At 29.9% G+C, this 15123-nt stretch overlaps 1 protein-coding gene across 1 annotated transcript in view; it reads right to left on the bottom strand.

The window, feature by feature from the left end:
• LOC126835848 (atrial natriuretic peptide-converting enzyme) overlaps window positions 1–15123 on the bottom strand; it is a 43258-nt gene that overhangs the window by 15850 nt on the left and 12285 nt on the right. Inside the window, exons 4-11 of the mRNA XM_050568699.1 lie at window positions 10039–10476; window positions 8138–8437; window positions 5571–5691; window positions 5310–5486; window positions 5142–5204; window positions 3442–3524; window positions 2826–2964; window positions 2544–2699 (exon numbers count right to left, since the gene is read on the bottom strand). Of these exons, the coding sequence (XP_050424656.1) occupies window positions 2544–2699; window positions 2826–2964; window positions 3442–3524; window positions 5142–5204; window positions 5310–5486; window positions 5571–5691; window positions 8138–8437; window positions 10039–10476 (1477 nt within the window). The remainder of the gene's footprint in view (window positions 1–2543; window positions 2700–2825; window positions 2965–3441; window positions 3525–5141; window positions 5205–5309; window positions 5487–5570; window positions 5692–8137; window positions 8438–10038; window positions 10477–15123) is intronic.

Raw genomic sequence — 15123 nt, 5'->3', positions numbered from 1 at the left:
CAATTTCAACACCTATTAATTGATTATTCTAGTCTGATAAAAGGTATTATAGAGTATAAAAGCAATGTAATAAAGTGATATTATATTGAAGACGGGAAGTTCATACAATACATAAACTAGCTTTCAAATTTATAGTAAAAAAAACATAGTAAACATCACTTCAGAGACAAAAATGCAGTAACAGTCTTTAAATAAAAGCAATATTTATGATATTTCCCAATCTACCGTGATATACATACATTAACATTATCTGACACTGTTTTATTGATGATAGAAAAAAAGATTACAAGACTTAAGAAATTTGTTTAGTTTAAAGTATTAAAAGAATAAGTATAGAGTGGTAGAGGTGTCTAAGTAGTAGTGGGCAAGTGGTACGGAATAATATTGAAAAAGAGAAATAATTTTATGTATGAAGTATAAATTTCGTTTTTATACATTATAATTTATCACGTAATGCATTTCAATTTTTATTCCAAATTTACAAATACATATAATATGTCTATAAATAAAGAAACGTCCTGAATAATTATTTATAGTATGATTTATAAAAAAATGTTAATTAACGATCAGAGCCTATAATGTGTTTTTACACAACTTCAAAGACACTAATGTGTTTACAGTTATTTGTATTAAACAACAAGTTCACACCTACTGAAATATAATAATAATTTCTTAAACAAGCTATTAGTGATAATATGTTATTTTGAATATTATGGTCGTGATTTTATTGAATCTTAAACATTAATAAATGTTAATAAACTGATGATTGAATAACAACGATAACCTACAGTAATATATTTAAAGTAATTAGTAAACATTAAATATAATGTTTACTTTTGTAGTTCAATTTAAATGCTCGATTAAAAATTATTGTTAAAATATTATGTGACATGTTGTATTTTCAGTCATTTTTAAAATAATATTTTCCATATTACTATTGTGTTTTTTTTTGAAAATAAAACAAATCATTATAAAATAATTGTAAATACTAAAAAATAATAGAAATGTTTATTTTATATACTTCTAAACCGGCTTAAAAAAAATCTTATTTAAAATGATTATTTTATATTATAATATTTTATGCCTGTTCCATTGCAATCATTTTTAGATTAACAGATTTCTGGTAAGTTTATAGAAGTTATAGTAACAGAATAACTTTTTCGTTCGATAAATTAATAAAACATTTAAACCTTTTAGAAACTTACTCTTTAAAGATAAACGTATTGTTACATTAATGTTTTGTATTGCTTTTGTTCAATTAAAAAAATAATAATAAAATTCCATTATAAGAAGGAAAATGTAATTAGTTTGGAATTTTTTGTTATTTTAAATGTTAAATTTAAAATCGGAGTGAAATTGTTTATACAAAATTATATGCCCAATTAAAAGTAGTTACTTCAAAAGCTTCGATAATATTTAGCAGCATCAAAGCATTTGACTCGAAGTCTTTATTAATTCTTACTGTAGTTTGTAAGTAGTATTTTCGGTTTATATGAAAATTTCGTGCTTTTACAATATTCAATTGTAAATCATAAATCACTAAATAACAAATTAAAAATTGTACACTAAAGAAGTGGAGTTAAAATTGAATTTATTGTGCTGTTTTAGCATGGAACATGCTTTAGCCTTGGCCTCCCAGCTCGAAAACGACACAAAATAGCGACACGCAATAGCGTCACGAAAGTAGCGTGTCTACTTATAACGTTTAATATAACGCCATCGTCGTCATGTAAACGTTTTGGCCAGAACATATAATTAAGGAGATTATCAGAAATAATCACTATTCAGGAGCCAGTAGGCTAAAGCATGTTTTTTTTATATTTTTAGCTGTTAGGTTTTAAGTAACTTTTTTTTTAATATGATAATTTTTAATTTTGCCAACTTCTTACAAATTTCATAACTATTCAAGCAGTTATTAATAAAAAGTTTACGTAGGTTTTAAAAATATTAATGAACTGGTAAAAAAAAAATGTACTTAAAAAATTTGTTTTATAATGTTTAAGAGGATGAAACTATACACTAACTAAAACCACAGTGAACAATTTTTGAAGTCTATAATAAACGTAGAGATATAAAATAAAACAGTTGGAAGATAACGAGTTTGACTATATTTTTTCTAAGCAGAATTCGAAAAAAAAGTTTGGCAATCGACCACCATTAGTCGTTTTACAATTTTTCATAATCGGATTTCTACATAACAGTAATCTTGATTTAAACAAAATACTATATCTATTAGAAGTCACTTTGATAATCTAAATAAAAACAACTACCCATAAAAAATCCTTCTTACCGACCTAATTTATTTGTATACCTATAGGTTATGCTATATCTCTCTATTACAGTTCACTCAATATTCCTTAATAAATAGGCGGCATGTCTTCTGAACGTTCTTGCAATCCGACAAAAGTGTCTGATCAAAAAAAAAATATGTTGCGAATCATTGTAAGACAAACTTATAAATAATGAAAACCAAAACCATTTGTAATGCATGCATTTTACCGTTGATTGCAAATACATTAATTAAAATCTATTATTTTACTTACGTCCATTTTGTTTCATTTTTTTTACGTTTTGTACTTCTCGGTGGCCGACACAGAAGACGTTCGGATTATCTATGTCATTCGGAAGCTGCAAACACTGTTTAGGGTCGTAATACGCTTCGAATATATTGAAAAAAAATCCGCAACTACGAATTGTTTCTAATAAAAAAAAAAAAATATAAACAATTTTAATTAAGCCGAGTTGAGTCACACGTGTACACAAACAAAAAAAAAAATGTGTCCAAATTAATAATTTGGAAGCCAATAGATTTTTTTTTTTTTTACCTTTACAAAGCGATTGACAAGGTTTCACTCTTCGGTTGCCACATCCCTTCGACACGAACGACGCGCAAAAGTACAGGGCCGTCAGCTCGTAGCAACGGACGTTGACTACGGACTCCAAGGCTATCATTGCTTTGGGGTCCTTAATACATTGGGAAAATTATGTATTCATAACGTTTTTATTATGTATTTATGCATTGGCCGATCGAAGTTATTATAATAGCTCGTTAAAAGGGACCGGAGTTTCGCTTGGTTTCTGTAACAGCTCAATCATTTCAGGGTCGCTCGTAAACGTCAGTCAGTCGTATTACACTGAATCGATTAAGACCGTACAATTTAAAACATGTTACTATTATGGTAATTTCATTTCATTTTTTTTTTTTTTTTTTTGGTATAATAAACCTTCGAGTAGGTGTACTCTGGCTGGCTTCGGACGAAATAAAACGAAGGCTACGGATAAACTGGTAAGGTTTCAATAACGTGTTAACGATTATGTCCGATTTTGTACGGGTTCCGTTTTACTGTAAAAATCACAAAAACCAAGCGTACGTGGCCGGTCTATTTTAATTTGCAATATTAAAGTTGATAACAAATATATATATATATAATTAATAATTACGTATTCTTTCTTGTAGGGGACAGTGTGCAGGTACTGTGATAAAGTGGACGTGACGTTTTGACAAAAAGACGGTAGGCAAGTGCCTGTGCAATAAAATTGTGCATTAGTGATAATCGACAATAATAACAAATAAAACAAATGTGAAAAAAAAAACAATAACGCTAACTAATAATAATTATACGAATGAATAAATTCAGCACATATTCCTCTATGCGTGGCCAATAAATAAGTTCCATTTGAATTTCCAAAAAACAAAAAAGATACATTACCATTGAAAACCGTTTAATAAAATTCAAAAGTTCCAAGTTGAATCAATTGCCTCTAAAACGATATATTATGCTAATTGCTTCCTGACAAATCCTAGATCGTATCGTAACATAAAGTATTTCCACTTAGTTTATTAGCGTATCGTCCAAGTAATGTTAAATTTTTTTTATGGTACAATCATAATATGCCTCGGTTCATAATATGGGGCCCGGTTAGTACCTACCGGCTAAATCATTTGATGACGATATGTAATTTGAAAAACCTCCCCCCGCCCCCAAAGTTAAGTTTACACAAGAATTTATTAGTTATTGAGTTAAGAATAATGTCATCAACGAATAAAAATGTTTTATTATTTATCAAATTATCCGTTATTTATTATCTTCCAATAAAAAATGTTGCCCAACTCGGGTTCAAAAAGGGCAAACGCGCTGATAATTAAATTCTATAACTTGGGTGTAAAAGGGTCAATGTCAATTTATGGCAAAGAGTTAGACCACTAAACATGTAAATTAAAACACCCTTTACAAAATCTCCCAGAACAAAATAAATAAAGAATATATATTATAGTACGATAAAAAAAAAATGTAATATGGAGCGTTTTGTATAACGCGGAGCATTATAGAGCAATTTATATCTGATTTGCGCGGAAGTTTCGGATAAGCTAGATTGGCCCTTTTAAAACAAAGGTGAAGAATTATTATACTGTATTATACTTTATGGGTTTGGAACTAACCGATTTTATTGTTCCGGTTGTATGCGGGTCGGACTTTTTGTCTCTTTTCGATCGACGACTATAATTCGTATTGCTATTATTGCTATGGTGGTCTGAATCCGGATTATAGGATATTCGTTTAGGTTTCCAAAGGCGAATGGCCCCGTTAAGCGGGATTCGAACGCCGTGCAGTAAAATAATAGAAACGACCCGACCCGAAGACTGTTTAGAAAATCGACAAAACCGCACTCTCCTTGCAATTTATTTAAAAAAAAAAAAAAGAAGAAAACCGCTAATTTATCGTCGTTTTCGTTTGAAAGCATATTTTTTACACTGAATTTGCTAATTATACTAAGCGTAACGCTATAATCGAATAAAATATTAGTATGCTGGTTAGTAAAAAATAAATTAAAAAAAAAAAAAAATACCCTGTACTAAACTGGCGGTACGGCGATGGTAATATAATTTATTGAACGCAGCTAAGCGACAATTCGTTCGCATTGTTTTGCGCTTATCGAATTTTATTCAAATGGAACTTGTGTAGTTTTTCAATTATACAAACAAAAAATAATAATAATAAAAAATATCATGCGCATTCGTGTAAACAGAATAATATAATTTATGTCGCGTACATTCGTGACGCGAATACTATAATAATATATTACACAGCTTTATGCGTGAATTTTTTTTTTACATACACCGCGTATTATTTTTAAATTACTTTTAGGGTAGTCGATAATGTTGGGATATGGCATTGGAAAGTCGTAGAGCGTAGTCGTGACGGCTGCAAAACACACAACATAAATCGTATACGGAATATTATTATCATTGTACGACGGGATTTTTTATTTTCTACTTTCAGTAGTTCACATGTATAAAAGAGCATTACCCATTATCTTGGGAGGCAGGTCGGCCAGCGTGGGCACCAGCCGCAAAGGGTCGTGGCCCTGTTTGACCGGCGGCGTTTGAACGTCTTTCTCGATGCCGTTGCCGTCGCTGGTTCTCACTATGGTCGAAGCGGTTTTACCGTCACCCCAAGCCGTCAGACCGCTGTCCGGCATGCCGACTAATCAATACAAAACGTTTTGTTTGTACAATGTTAACGGAAAAACAAAACAAAAAAATGGTCAATTCCAATTTATCGTTTTACCCCGTACAAAACAAATCAACAGGGCCGTGATGAATATCAAAATTGCGGCGTTGTAAAGCACTTGTCGGCGTTGCAAACGGATGAACACCTCGGTCACGTCGATCGCTTCGGTACCCATCACCTTTGAAACAATCATTTATAACGACCAAATTAAAAAAAAATAATTTGTACACGTTAAATTGTTATCGTCGAATTTCACAAAAAACCAATCTCAATCAGAAATATCTGCTTCAAAGGCCAACAGGCGACACTCACAACGCGAAAACTCAGACCGCTTGGGTTGTCCGTTTAATCTTAGTGTACTGACTAAAGTGCTTGGATCGATAAAATTTTTATTTAAAAATTACCAACCATCAATTTTTTTTTTTAACCCACGACGGCAAAGATATAAGTTTCAAAATTTAACGCTTTTCTTGTTTGCATTAGTAAACACTTTTTTTTTTGTTTTTCGAGTTCGCATCTTTATCGATCAGAAACTTAAGTAACTAAAGCCGTATATGAAGAGGGTAAATGTCAAAAAAGACAATTTCTCCTTTTACTATAATAAATTGGAATATTTCTGAAAAAAAAAAACGTTTATTTCCATTGCGAAAAACAAAAATTCAACACAACACACCACTGAACTAAAGCGAGTAATACCTTATAGATTGTTAAGTTACATTTCAAATGTCTACCCAAATTTTAAATTGACCTCCAGGCAAATAATGCAAACATGCTATGTGATATGTTTATTTTTTTACTGATTGAAATAAAAGTAATTATATGTTAGCTTTAGCTGATGGAAATTGAGTGGGTTGGACTGAGGCCAAAATAAAATCCAAGGCGACCAATCCGACTTGGGTCCTTCTTATAGCTACTTGATTGAGATAGTACCTAGTTACATTGAAACAATATTTCTACTTAATAAATAACATTCCTTAACACAAATGGTATTGCTATTTGTTTATTTAATCATTTTACATTGTCAGTATCGTCATCAAGCTTAACGGGCCCTTAAGGCCCAACGCTGTCATCATATGAGATGATGGTTTCTAGACATTTTTATTGTATTTTAGGTGTATTTCAAAAGCTCAAAGTATCACTATAACAGTCATACTCGGGTAAGTCTTTCAATCACGTTTGAAATCCACGTTCTATCGAATGTGTCATGTTTGTTGTAAATCTATTGTTGGGTATGTCATGAGATATTTAAAAAAAATGTCTGTCAAGTGTCTAAAAAGTATATAATATATACTATACATTACACAAATACATACAATAATAATATAGTTATAATATTATAATGTTAAGAAAGCTTTCATCATACATTGGCCGTTCTTCGTTTTCTTTTGTGCGTCGAAATTGGAATTGTTCAACATTATTAAATGTAATTAATGAAGACATTGTAAACAAAATTGTATTTTAACTTATTGACTCAGTACTGTTAAGTATAATCGTATTATATTATATTTATAATAATTTAGTAAAACGGTCGTTCTCCATTTCGATAAGTAGCGCCCAAGGACATTGTGTGTCTGAGGTGGATAAACATAACTGAAAGTTAGTTGTGATTTTACTATTTACCGTCTGTTCCAATTTATTTTAATTGCTTACTTAATTACTTATTTTTTTTTTGTAAATTAGCCGAGTATCAGTCGACGAGCTTCTTACCAGCTGAATATTATACACAAATTAACAGTATCGACTATCGTTATTTTTTTGGTTTCAATAAATAGTTGAAACGAATATATATGAATAAGTGACTACTTAATATTTCAAACTCGGCCGTGTTATATGCTTAAGTATATTCGTTGTACATTCCTAAAAGTCGTCTTATTCTGATATTTTAAATGAGTTTACTAAATTCATAATTTTTAAATTTTAAAATGAAACCTTAATTATGATCGAGCTGAGTTAATTTACTTGAATTATGAATAACAAACAAAGTCGACATGGACAACAAGATTAACGATTTAATGTAGTTATATTGAAAAAAAAATAAAACATTTTCAGTTGATCTGCTATTTGTTGATTTAAGACTGAAGGCAGAGTTCAATAATATGATTATGGTTGCTGTTATTGTATAATAATTATAATAATATAGTAAAATTCAATTTTAAACTATGCTGGCAAAGTGTGTACATAAAATGAGTTTATATTTTCCTGGTAAATATGAGAAGATGCAAAAATGTAGAACATTTTTATAACGTAATAACATTATTTATTTTCAACTTAACGTCAGTGACTTTAAGACGGCTTTTGGTTGGCAGTGAAAGATTGAGGGTAAACCTCTGATGGTGACAATAATTATAATAAATCACAGGCGTGTTTTGTAAAGGCACTTGTGAAGGTGCGCATACATGGAAGGGTAGAAAATAAATAGGACAAAAAAACACGTACCCTGGTTATAAGAGTGAAAACCACTTTATTGGGAAATCCGGCAGCATAAGAAAAGTTCAAATAGCTTACTAAAAACCTGAATGGCTTATGCTTATATCTCGATTGGGACATGATGTTGTATACGCCATATCGGTTTTATAATTTATAATGTCATCCGTTATGGAATTAAAGAAAAACCGATTACTTACTCGGTGTCTTAAAGAGTTGGGAGAATTTTCTTCAAACTCTACAACGGCTTGCAAACTGGCTGGCGTTGAATGGCTCTTAGTCAGCTCTGTACTGCTCGAACTAATTGGACCACTGTTCGCTGGAGAGAACCGCGCTCGTCCATTCCATTGGTCACAAACTACATACCGGTCTAGTATAAAACGTTTTTTATTGGAACGGGATGGAATCATTTTGGTGTGAAGCAAAGGCGTCTCCATGCTTTTGGTTGAATAACCCGGTGAAGAGTTAACACTGTACGAATCACTCCAATGGCCACTGTCCTGTTAATATTATAACATAAAATGATTTGTTACTTGAATTTGAATTAATTTAATTCAAAATATTTGCACAAAATTATGACTTTTAAAAACAAAAAATACAAATAATGTTTACTTGCCTAAACGGTACAGAAAAAAATTATAATATTTTTCAACGTATCATTGTGCATAAAATTCTTGTCCCATCGTTTCATATTATATTCTTTTTAGAATTATTTTCACGGTGAACTACACAAAACTCGTTTGGTTCCTAAGACCGCCATTAGAGCAATCGGATTTAAAAAAATAAATAAATCGTTTTCACGTTCACGTTTTTGATTTTACTTGAACTCTGAAAGGGATGCGGCTTGTGTGAGTTAGGGTGGACACAATTTTCCTTACAGGAAATACGAATGAAAACTGATACCTCAAGGATCTGAGCTCGACGGCTATACCGGAAATTAATGTTATACACAGAAAAGCGTTAAATTGAATTCTGATTCCTAATGCGGTTGATGATTTTTTCACGAAAGGCGAATAAAAGCTTTTATCATTACACTTTGTAATGGTTATAAGAAAATATATTTGTTTTTCAAAATATAATAAGCCTACATAATCGCCTTAAATAATATTTTTATTCAGAAACGACAAAAACTCAAAGTTCTTTACACATAAGTATTTATAATAATATAAAAACATAGTATTTGTATAATTTAATCGATGACTACAGAAACGACACGAGTCAATTTCTTAAAACTTTTAGATAATTGATAAAAACTGACAGCAACACATATCTAGAACGTATTTATATTAAAAACTAATTTTCATAAAAAAGCGATTCGTGTCGATTTTGCAATCATCGGTGTAATTATTATAATGTGTTACAATCAAATACAATGAAGTCAAGAACATCAGTACAAGCTTTGTTCTATTAGTGACTTCCAAATCTATATTTTGAGTTCACTGCAGCTTTTAACTCTCAAATATTTACAAAACCAATTAATACAGTCTTTATTTGTTTTATCGCATATGCCCTATCTTTTTTTATTTAACACATTTTGTCTTGAAATAAAGTATGAACGCGCCATCGATTTAAATTGGAACAACCGATACTAGGCGTGACAATTAAGATAATAAAACTTCTCCTTTTTGTCGGTATCCACAATTGGATTGTAAAATATATATGTAGTATGTACACATACATTAATGTATTTATGTTATTTATTTGTTGTAATTTCATACAATTATCTAATCAAAGTTTCCTAAAAAAAAAAAACATATAGAAAATGTATTGTAAAGGTAGGTATGGTGTTTTTTTAAACCGCGTAGAGTGTAATAAATAAACAGTTTTTAAAATATTTTTTTCTTAGCTCAAAAACTTGGGTTTTTTCTTATTGCTCGTAAAAAATATATGTATACGATACAAAAAAAAAAAAATTGTTCTACGGTAATTCTTACAAAATCCTCACACTAATTGGTATTTCATGTTGAATTTAGTCAAGGTTTACTTTAAACACATTTTTGTTACAACTCGAATGTATTGGGAACTTTCCTCGCTTAATAATCATATTACGTCTAAAGCGTTGGTGAGATGCCAGTAATTCCACAATAAACCACATAGGTACCTGTCTGTTGGGCGACATTGTAGCCGTCATTGGCGCCATCATCTCGTAGCTTTCTCGACTGCCGCCATCTAACTGGTCGGCGATGCACTTTATAGGCGGCGGTACCTTGAACCGTCTGGTTCGCAAGTGCGGTTGCTGAGGAGGCTGTTGTGATTGCTGTTGAGGAGTCTGAGACGGCGAAGCGTGAGATTGTGCTACCGCCGACGGCAAGGGCGGACAAGTGGACTGTTGCGGTTGTTTAGAAGGTGGCTGCGATTCCTTTTGCTGGTCTTCGACGGACCCCCGGGTCGTTTGACGGTCCGTGGATGGATCACTGGCGCGCGGCGGAGGGGGCAACTTGTACTGGGGTCGTGGACGGGGCGTGACTACCGGAGGAGGACCAGGAATGCGTCTGGCGGGTATCGCTGGAGAGGTATTCGTAGGACTGACCGAAGATATCTGAAAATAACATACAAATGTCAAAGGTTATAATACAAAAAAAATACATAAACAATACTAGCTCATGTGTTTTTATCCCCGTGAAGTGCTAAAACTACCCGTAAAAAGCGAAATTAACAAATTATATCAACTCGTCAGTAATCCGAAAAGCCATTGACCGTTTTAAAATAGAAAAGTACCATAGTCTTAGAGAGATGAACGTTTTCAAATTTTACCCATATCACCTTTGGCGTACGATTTATTGATTTTCTACTTGAAGAAATCGGTTCAATGGTCAGAGAACGACCGTGGGACCAAATGCAAACATAATACAGTAAAAACAAACATATTACTATAAAACAAATAGCTTCTCGATTCCGAATCAAAGACAAACAAGTAAGTACAAGCAAATTCAAATTTATTATCAAACGTGACTATATTTTACTGGTACATTTTAATTAGGAAATATTAAATTAGAAATGGATTGCAAGTTAATTTTAATTAAACTAAATCATGTTCATATGAAATTATGTATCGCTGACGAATCATAAAAATTGTTAAACGAATATAGAGCTAATAATAATAAAAAGCTTATATTTTATGTTACGGATTTGTCTCATATTCATTGACGACAAATGTCTGACAGTTATGAAATCTATTGCTCAACGTATAATATATTATTAAATAATGTATAATTATTAAATAAATCTAGTTGAAGTATTGTAATAGTCATAGTAGTAAGGTATACAGTAATTTATAGTTTCTACAAATCGTAATAAAAAAAATAACTACTATCGAAAAATAACTTCAGGCGAAGTAAGAAAAACCCTAACAAATCATAATAATCTCTGAATGCCTTAAATTTGACTATCTATAATACCTATAGTAAAAAGTAATGCTTAAAAAAATACTGTTATTAAGACACATATTTTATATTTGCAGTAAGAACTTAAAATGGGGTAACTGCAACCAAATAAGACAAGTAGAACTGCAAATTTTTCATTAAAACACAATTAACAGCGTTTAATTGTAATTCATTTTTTTAATCTAGTGATGTTTTTGCATTGCTAAGTAAAATAAAAAATTTAAAACAACTTGGCTACTTTTATGAACAATTTTATATTTGCCTCATTTAGTTTCATTTAGTCCACGTCACTCTAGTTTATTTATATACTCTTTTAACATAGTATGCTGTGGTGTACTTAAAGAGATTGTACTAATTAAAGTTACGTCTGAGAAAATTAACATTTTACTTTACTTAGAGTACCTACGTTTCGCGATGATTAAGCAAGAGAAAAATGGCGAAAAAATAACGATACAAATTATAACACTTTTGTCAAGTCTCTTATTTTAAATTTTTTATTCAGATTCTGATACTTTTTTTAACCCTTGTATAAATAATTGAATCACATCAATAAAAACTAAAATTAAAAAAGGATTTAAGAGTTAATTTTAATAAAAACATTTTTTAATTAAATTGTGTACCTACCTAACACGAATACACCATTTTTTACTAGCAAATCATTTACCGTAAAATTTATATTATGTTATTTAAGAATAAACTAAAATATTTTAATTATTTTATTAAAACAACTGTTGCAGCGAAAGGCTAAAATTAAGTAGTAAATAAACAAATTTTAGTCATTCATCACACTTATATGTTTCGGAGTATTTGTTTTTTCCTAACTATTTGTGAAATGCCGTTGCACAATGACTGGCATTTTTAATTGTAGCGTAGGAATTTTTCAGGTCATTGTATAATGTCTGTCAAACAAACTTTTTTCTCAGTATGTATAAATGACCTAAATAGTAGTTGTTTTGAAAAGGTTACCTCTTAGTTCCTACTTAAAACTATAAATTCTTTTGAATTTATTCATTCTTAAAATATATTTGAAACTATATTTAGTAAATTTATTTTAAAGAGTGAACGGCTATAACATCCTGTTTTTGAATAATATAATTTAATATTATATTATGATACTGTAATAGTAATGATGATTGACTTTCATATTAATCAAACTCTATTGAATTAAACAAATTATATTTAATAAACGTAGTTAAATGCTTTCTTGCTGGGCTACTAGTAGCAAATATTTGATACATGAAATAATAATACTTTTTGTTTGATGTATATACAAAAAAATGTATAGTACAGATTGTAACAATTAATAATAATAACAATTATATGTTAACTTTAAATTATGGGATTTAAAGTTAAATTATCTATGAATTGTTTTAAACTAATATACCACTTTTTTAATTTAGTGTGTAAAATATAAAAAATATTGTACGTAATAATACATTTTAGCGTTTTTATTAATACTTACATTAGTTGCTTAATACAAAATTATCATTTCTACCATTTAAATAATAATATTAAGCGAAATAGTTTGACATATTTTGACCTATTAAAAAATAATGATTTTTAATGTGTTATCTATCTAGGACTTTCCGGTCAAGAGTTCCGACCAGTCAAATTAGGCAAACAAAGGTTGTTTAATTTTTTTTCTCTAAATTATTATGTGTTTAACATCTAAAATTAATCCATACTTTAATTGTATAAATAAAAATTGTTTAGTATACATTTTGGCCAAAACGTGTTTGCCATTGTCAGAAGTGATTTTCATGTAATTTTAATGCTAGAAAGTATGTTGGACATATTAAATAGGAAACTAAAGGCAATAAAAACGTTTTAAAATATGTCCCGAAAACTAATTTCAAAGGTTAATAAAATACCAGTAAATACATCATGCTGAATATTAGGCCGATTTCTTTTGATAAATACTGGCTTAATAATATCGTCTACCTACGTACTTAGCAAATGGCTTGACTTCAAAAATCTATGAAAAATACATTTTCTATGAATTTATTAAGGACAACAACACACGTTTGCTTCCATCAATAGATATCAATATTTGATTGTATAATTTTCCATAAAATTAAATAAAAACATCATAATTTCTATATAATATATTTACTGCGTCAAATACACTACCTACTCTTATAAGTAGGTCTAAACGAAAAAGTTGAAAAGTAGTCAGTAAAGCCTGGGTCTCTGGGGCTAATAATTATTTTTAGTATTAGCTTAATGTGAGCTGTAAGAGCTTCACATTCCTATAGAACTGGTTTTAAAATATAATGACTTAAAAGTTTATGACAAAATACTATTTTTTCATCAGATTAAATTATATTTTACGTTTATTGAAAGTCTATAGAAAATATCCCCTAATTTTCCCTATGTTTTAGTAAAAACAATTGTCTTTTTTAAATGAATATGAAATAATGCGTAAAATATTTAATTAATAAAATAAGTTAAGAATTTATCACATTATTAAAGATGTCACTTAATTAACAGATGTAATCATATTTAAGAAAGCATTACATTAAGAATAAAATTATAATTTTATAATTTGGCAGAAATATTAAAAATATTGATATTATTTATAAGTTGTAGAAAATTAAAAAAGATATATTAGTAAATGTGGTGTGTGTACTTTTACACAAATTACAAATTTAACTAATAAGGTGTATAAATAATAGAAAAAAATTCAAATTTTCTATTTTCTTATATCTATAACGACACAACCTAAATATAACTATCAACCGCTAAAATTGCTGTATTCTGTACTAATGGCTAAATACACCGACACAAGTATGCAAATAGTCTATACATCCAATAACAGTTATTGATTTTATAAAATAAATACCCAGAGGATTTTATTAAATTAATGATACCTATCATAATCCTATACATGTGTAACCAATTATTACCAACGTATGGTATCGTTTGGGTATTTATCAGTTATACTCGTATTACACATTTTAATAAAATGCAATATAATAATTATTATTTCTTCAAAAATACAGTATAATGTATTAATGATATGATTATGAATTACTAAAGTAAAATTAAAATAAGTTAATAAGCAATTTATTTCGTGATATATATATATTTCTAATGACCAATATAAAAGTATTAAAGAAGAATACAAATTTTTCATATTTTACGTTTTTTTATGTTCATATTTTAAACATTTATTCACATAATTTCCCCCATTTAGAAGCCGCATTTTTTTCATTTTCAAATTTGACTCCTAACCTAGGATCAAATAATGATTCTCCATTTGAAAGTCTTTCCCATTGGTTTGTGATTGATTTACCACCAGTTAACTTTAGATCACCTTCGGAAGATACATGGGAAGATTGACCATTCAATATTTCTGGTGTATTAAGAAGCACTAATTTAGCAACTGGTGCGTCTAAAAATGTATTTGAAGAAGGAATATGACTCAAATGAGAATATGATGTAGCTGGTAAACGAGCAGTTTTTATTTTCGCAATGGGCTCGACTGACATTGGCACATCTTGTACTGTCGACTTCGAAGATTGAGCGTATGAAGTTGCAGGCAAATTGATTGATTTCATTCTCATAATAGGTTCTTCAATTAGTTTCTCTTGTCCAGGTACAAAAGTTGAGTGTGAGTATGATGTAGCTGGTAAACGAATATTTTTTATTTTGGCAATGGGCTCGACTGATATTGGCACATCTTGTCCTGCCGACATCGAAGATTGAGCGTATGAAGTTGCAGGAAAATTGATAGATTTCATTCTCATAATAGGTTCTTCAATTAGTTTCTCTTGTCCAGGTACAAAAGTTGAGTGTGAGTA

Source organism: Adelges cooleyi, unplaced genomic scaffold, assembly GCF_023614345.1.
Source record: "Adelges cooleyi isolate 19-005CV unplaced genomic scaffold, UGA_ACOO_1.1 ACOO_flye_CR_arks_rails_tigmint_CR_PRNA_1, whole genome shotgun sequence".
In the NCBI taxonomy this organism is placed as follows: Eukaryota; Metazoa; Arthropoda; class Insecta; order Hemiptera; family Adelgidae; genus Adelges; species Adelges cooleyi.
The sequence above is the reverse complement of the archived record's forward strand: the minus strand, read 5'-3'. Positions and strand labels throughout refer to the sequence as shown.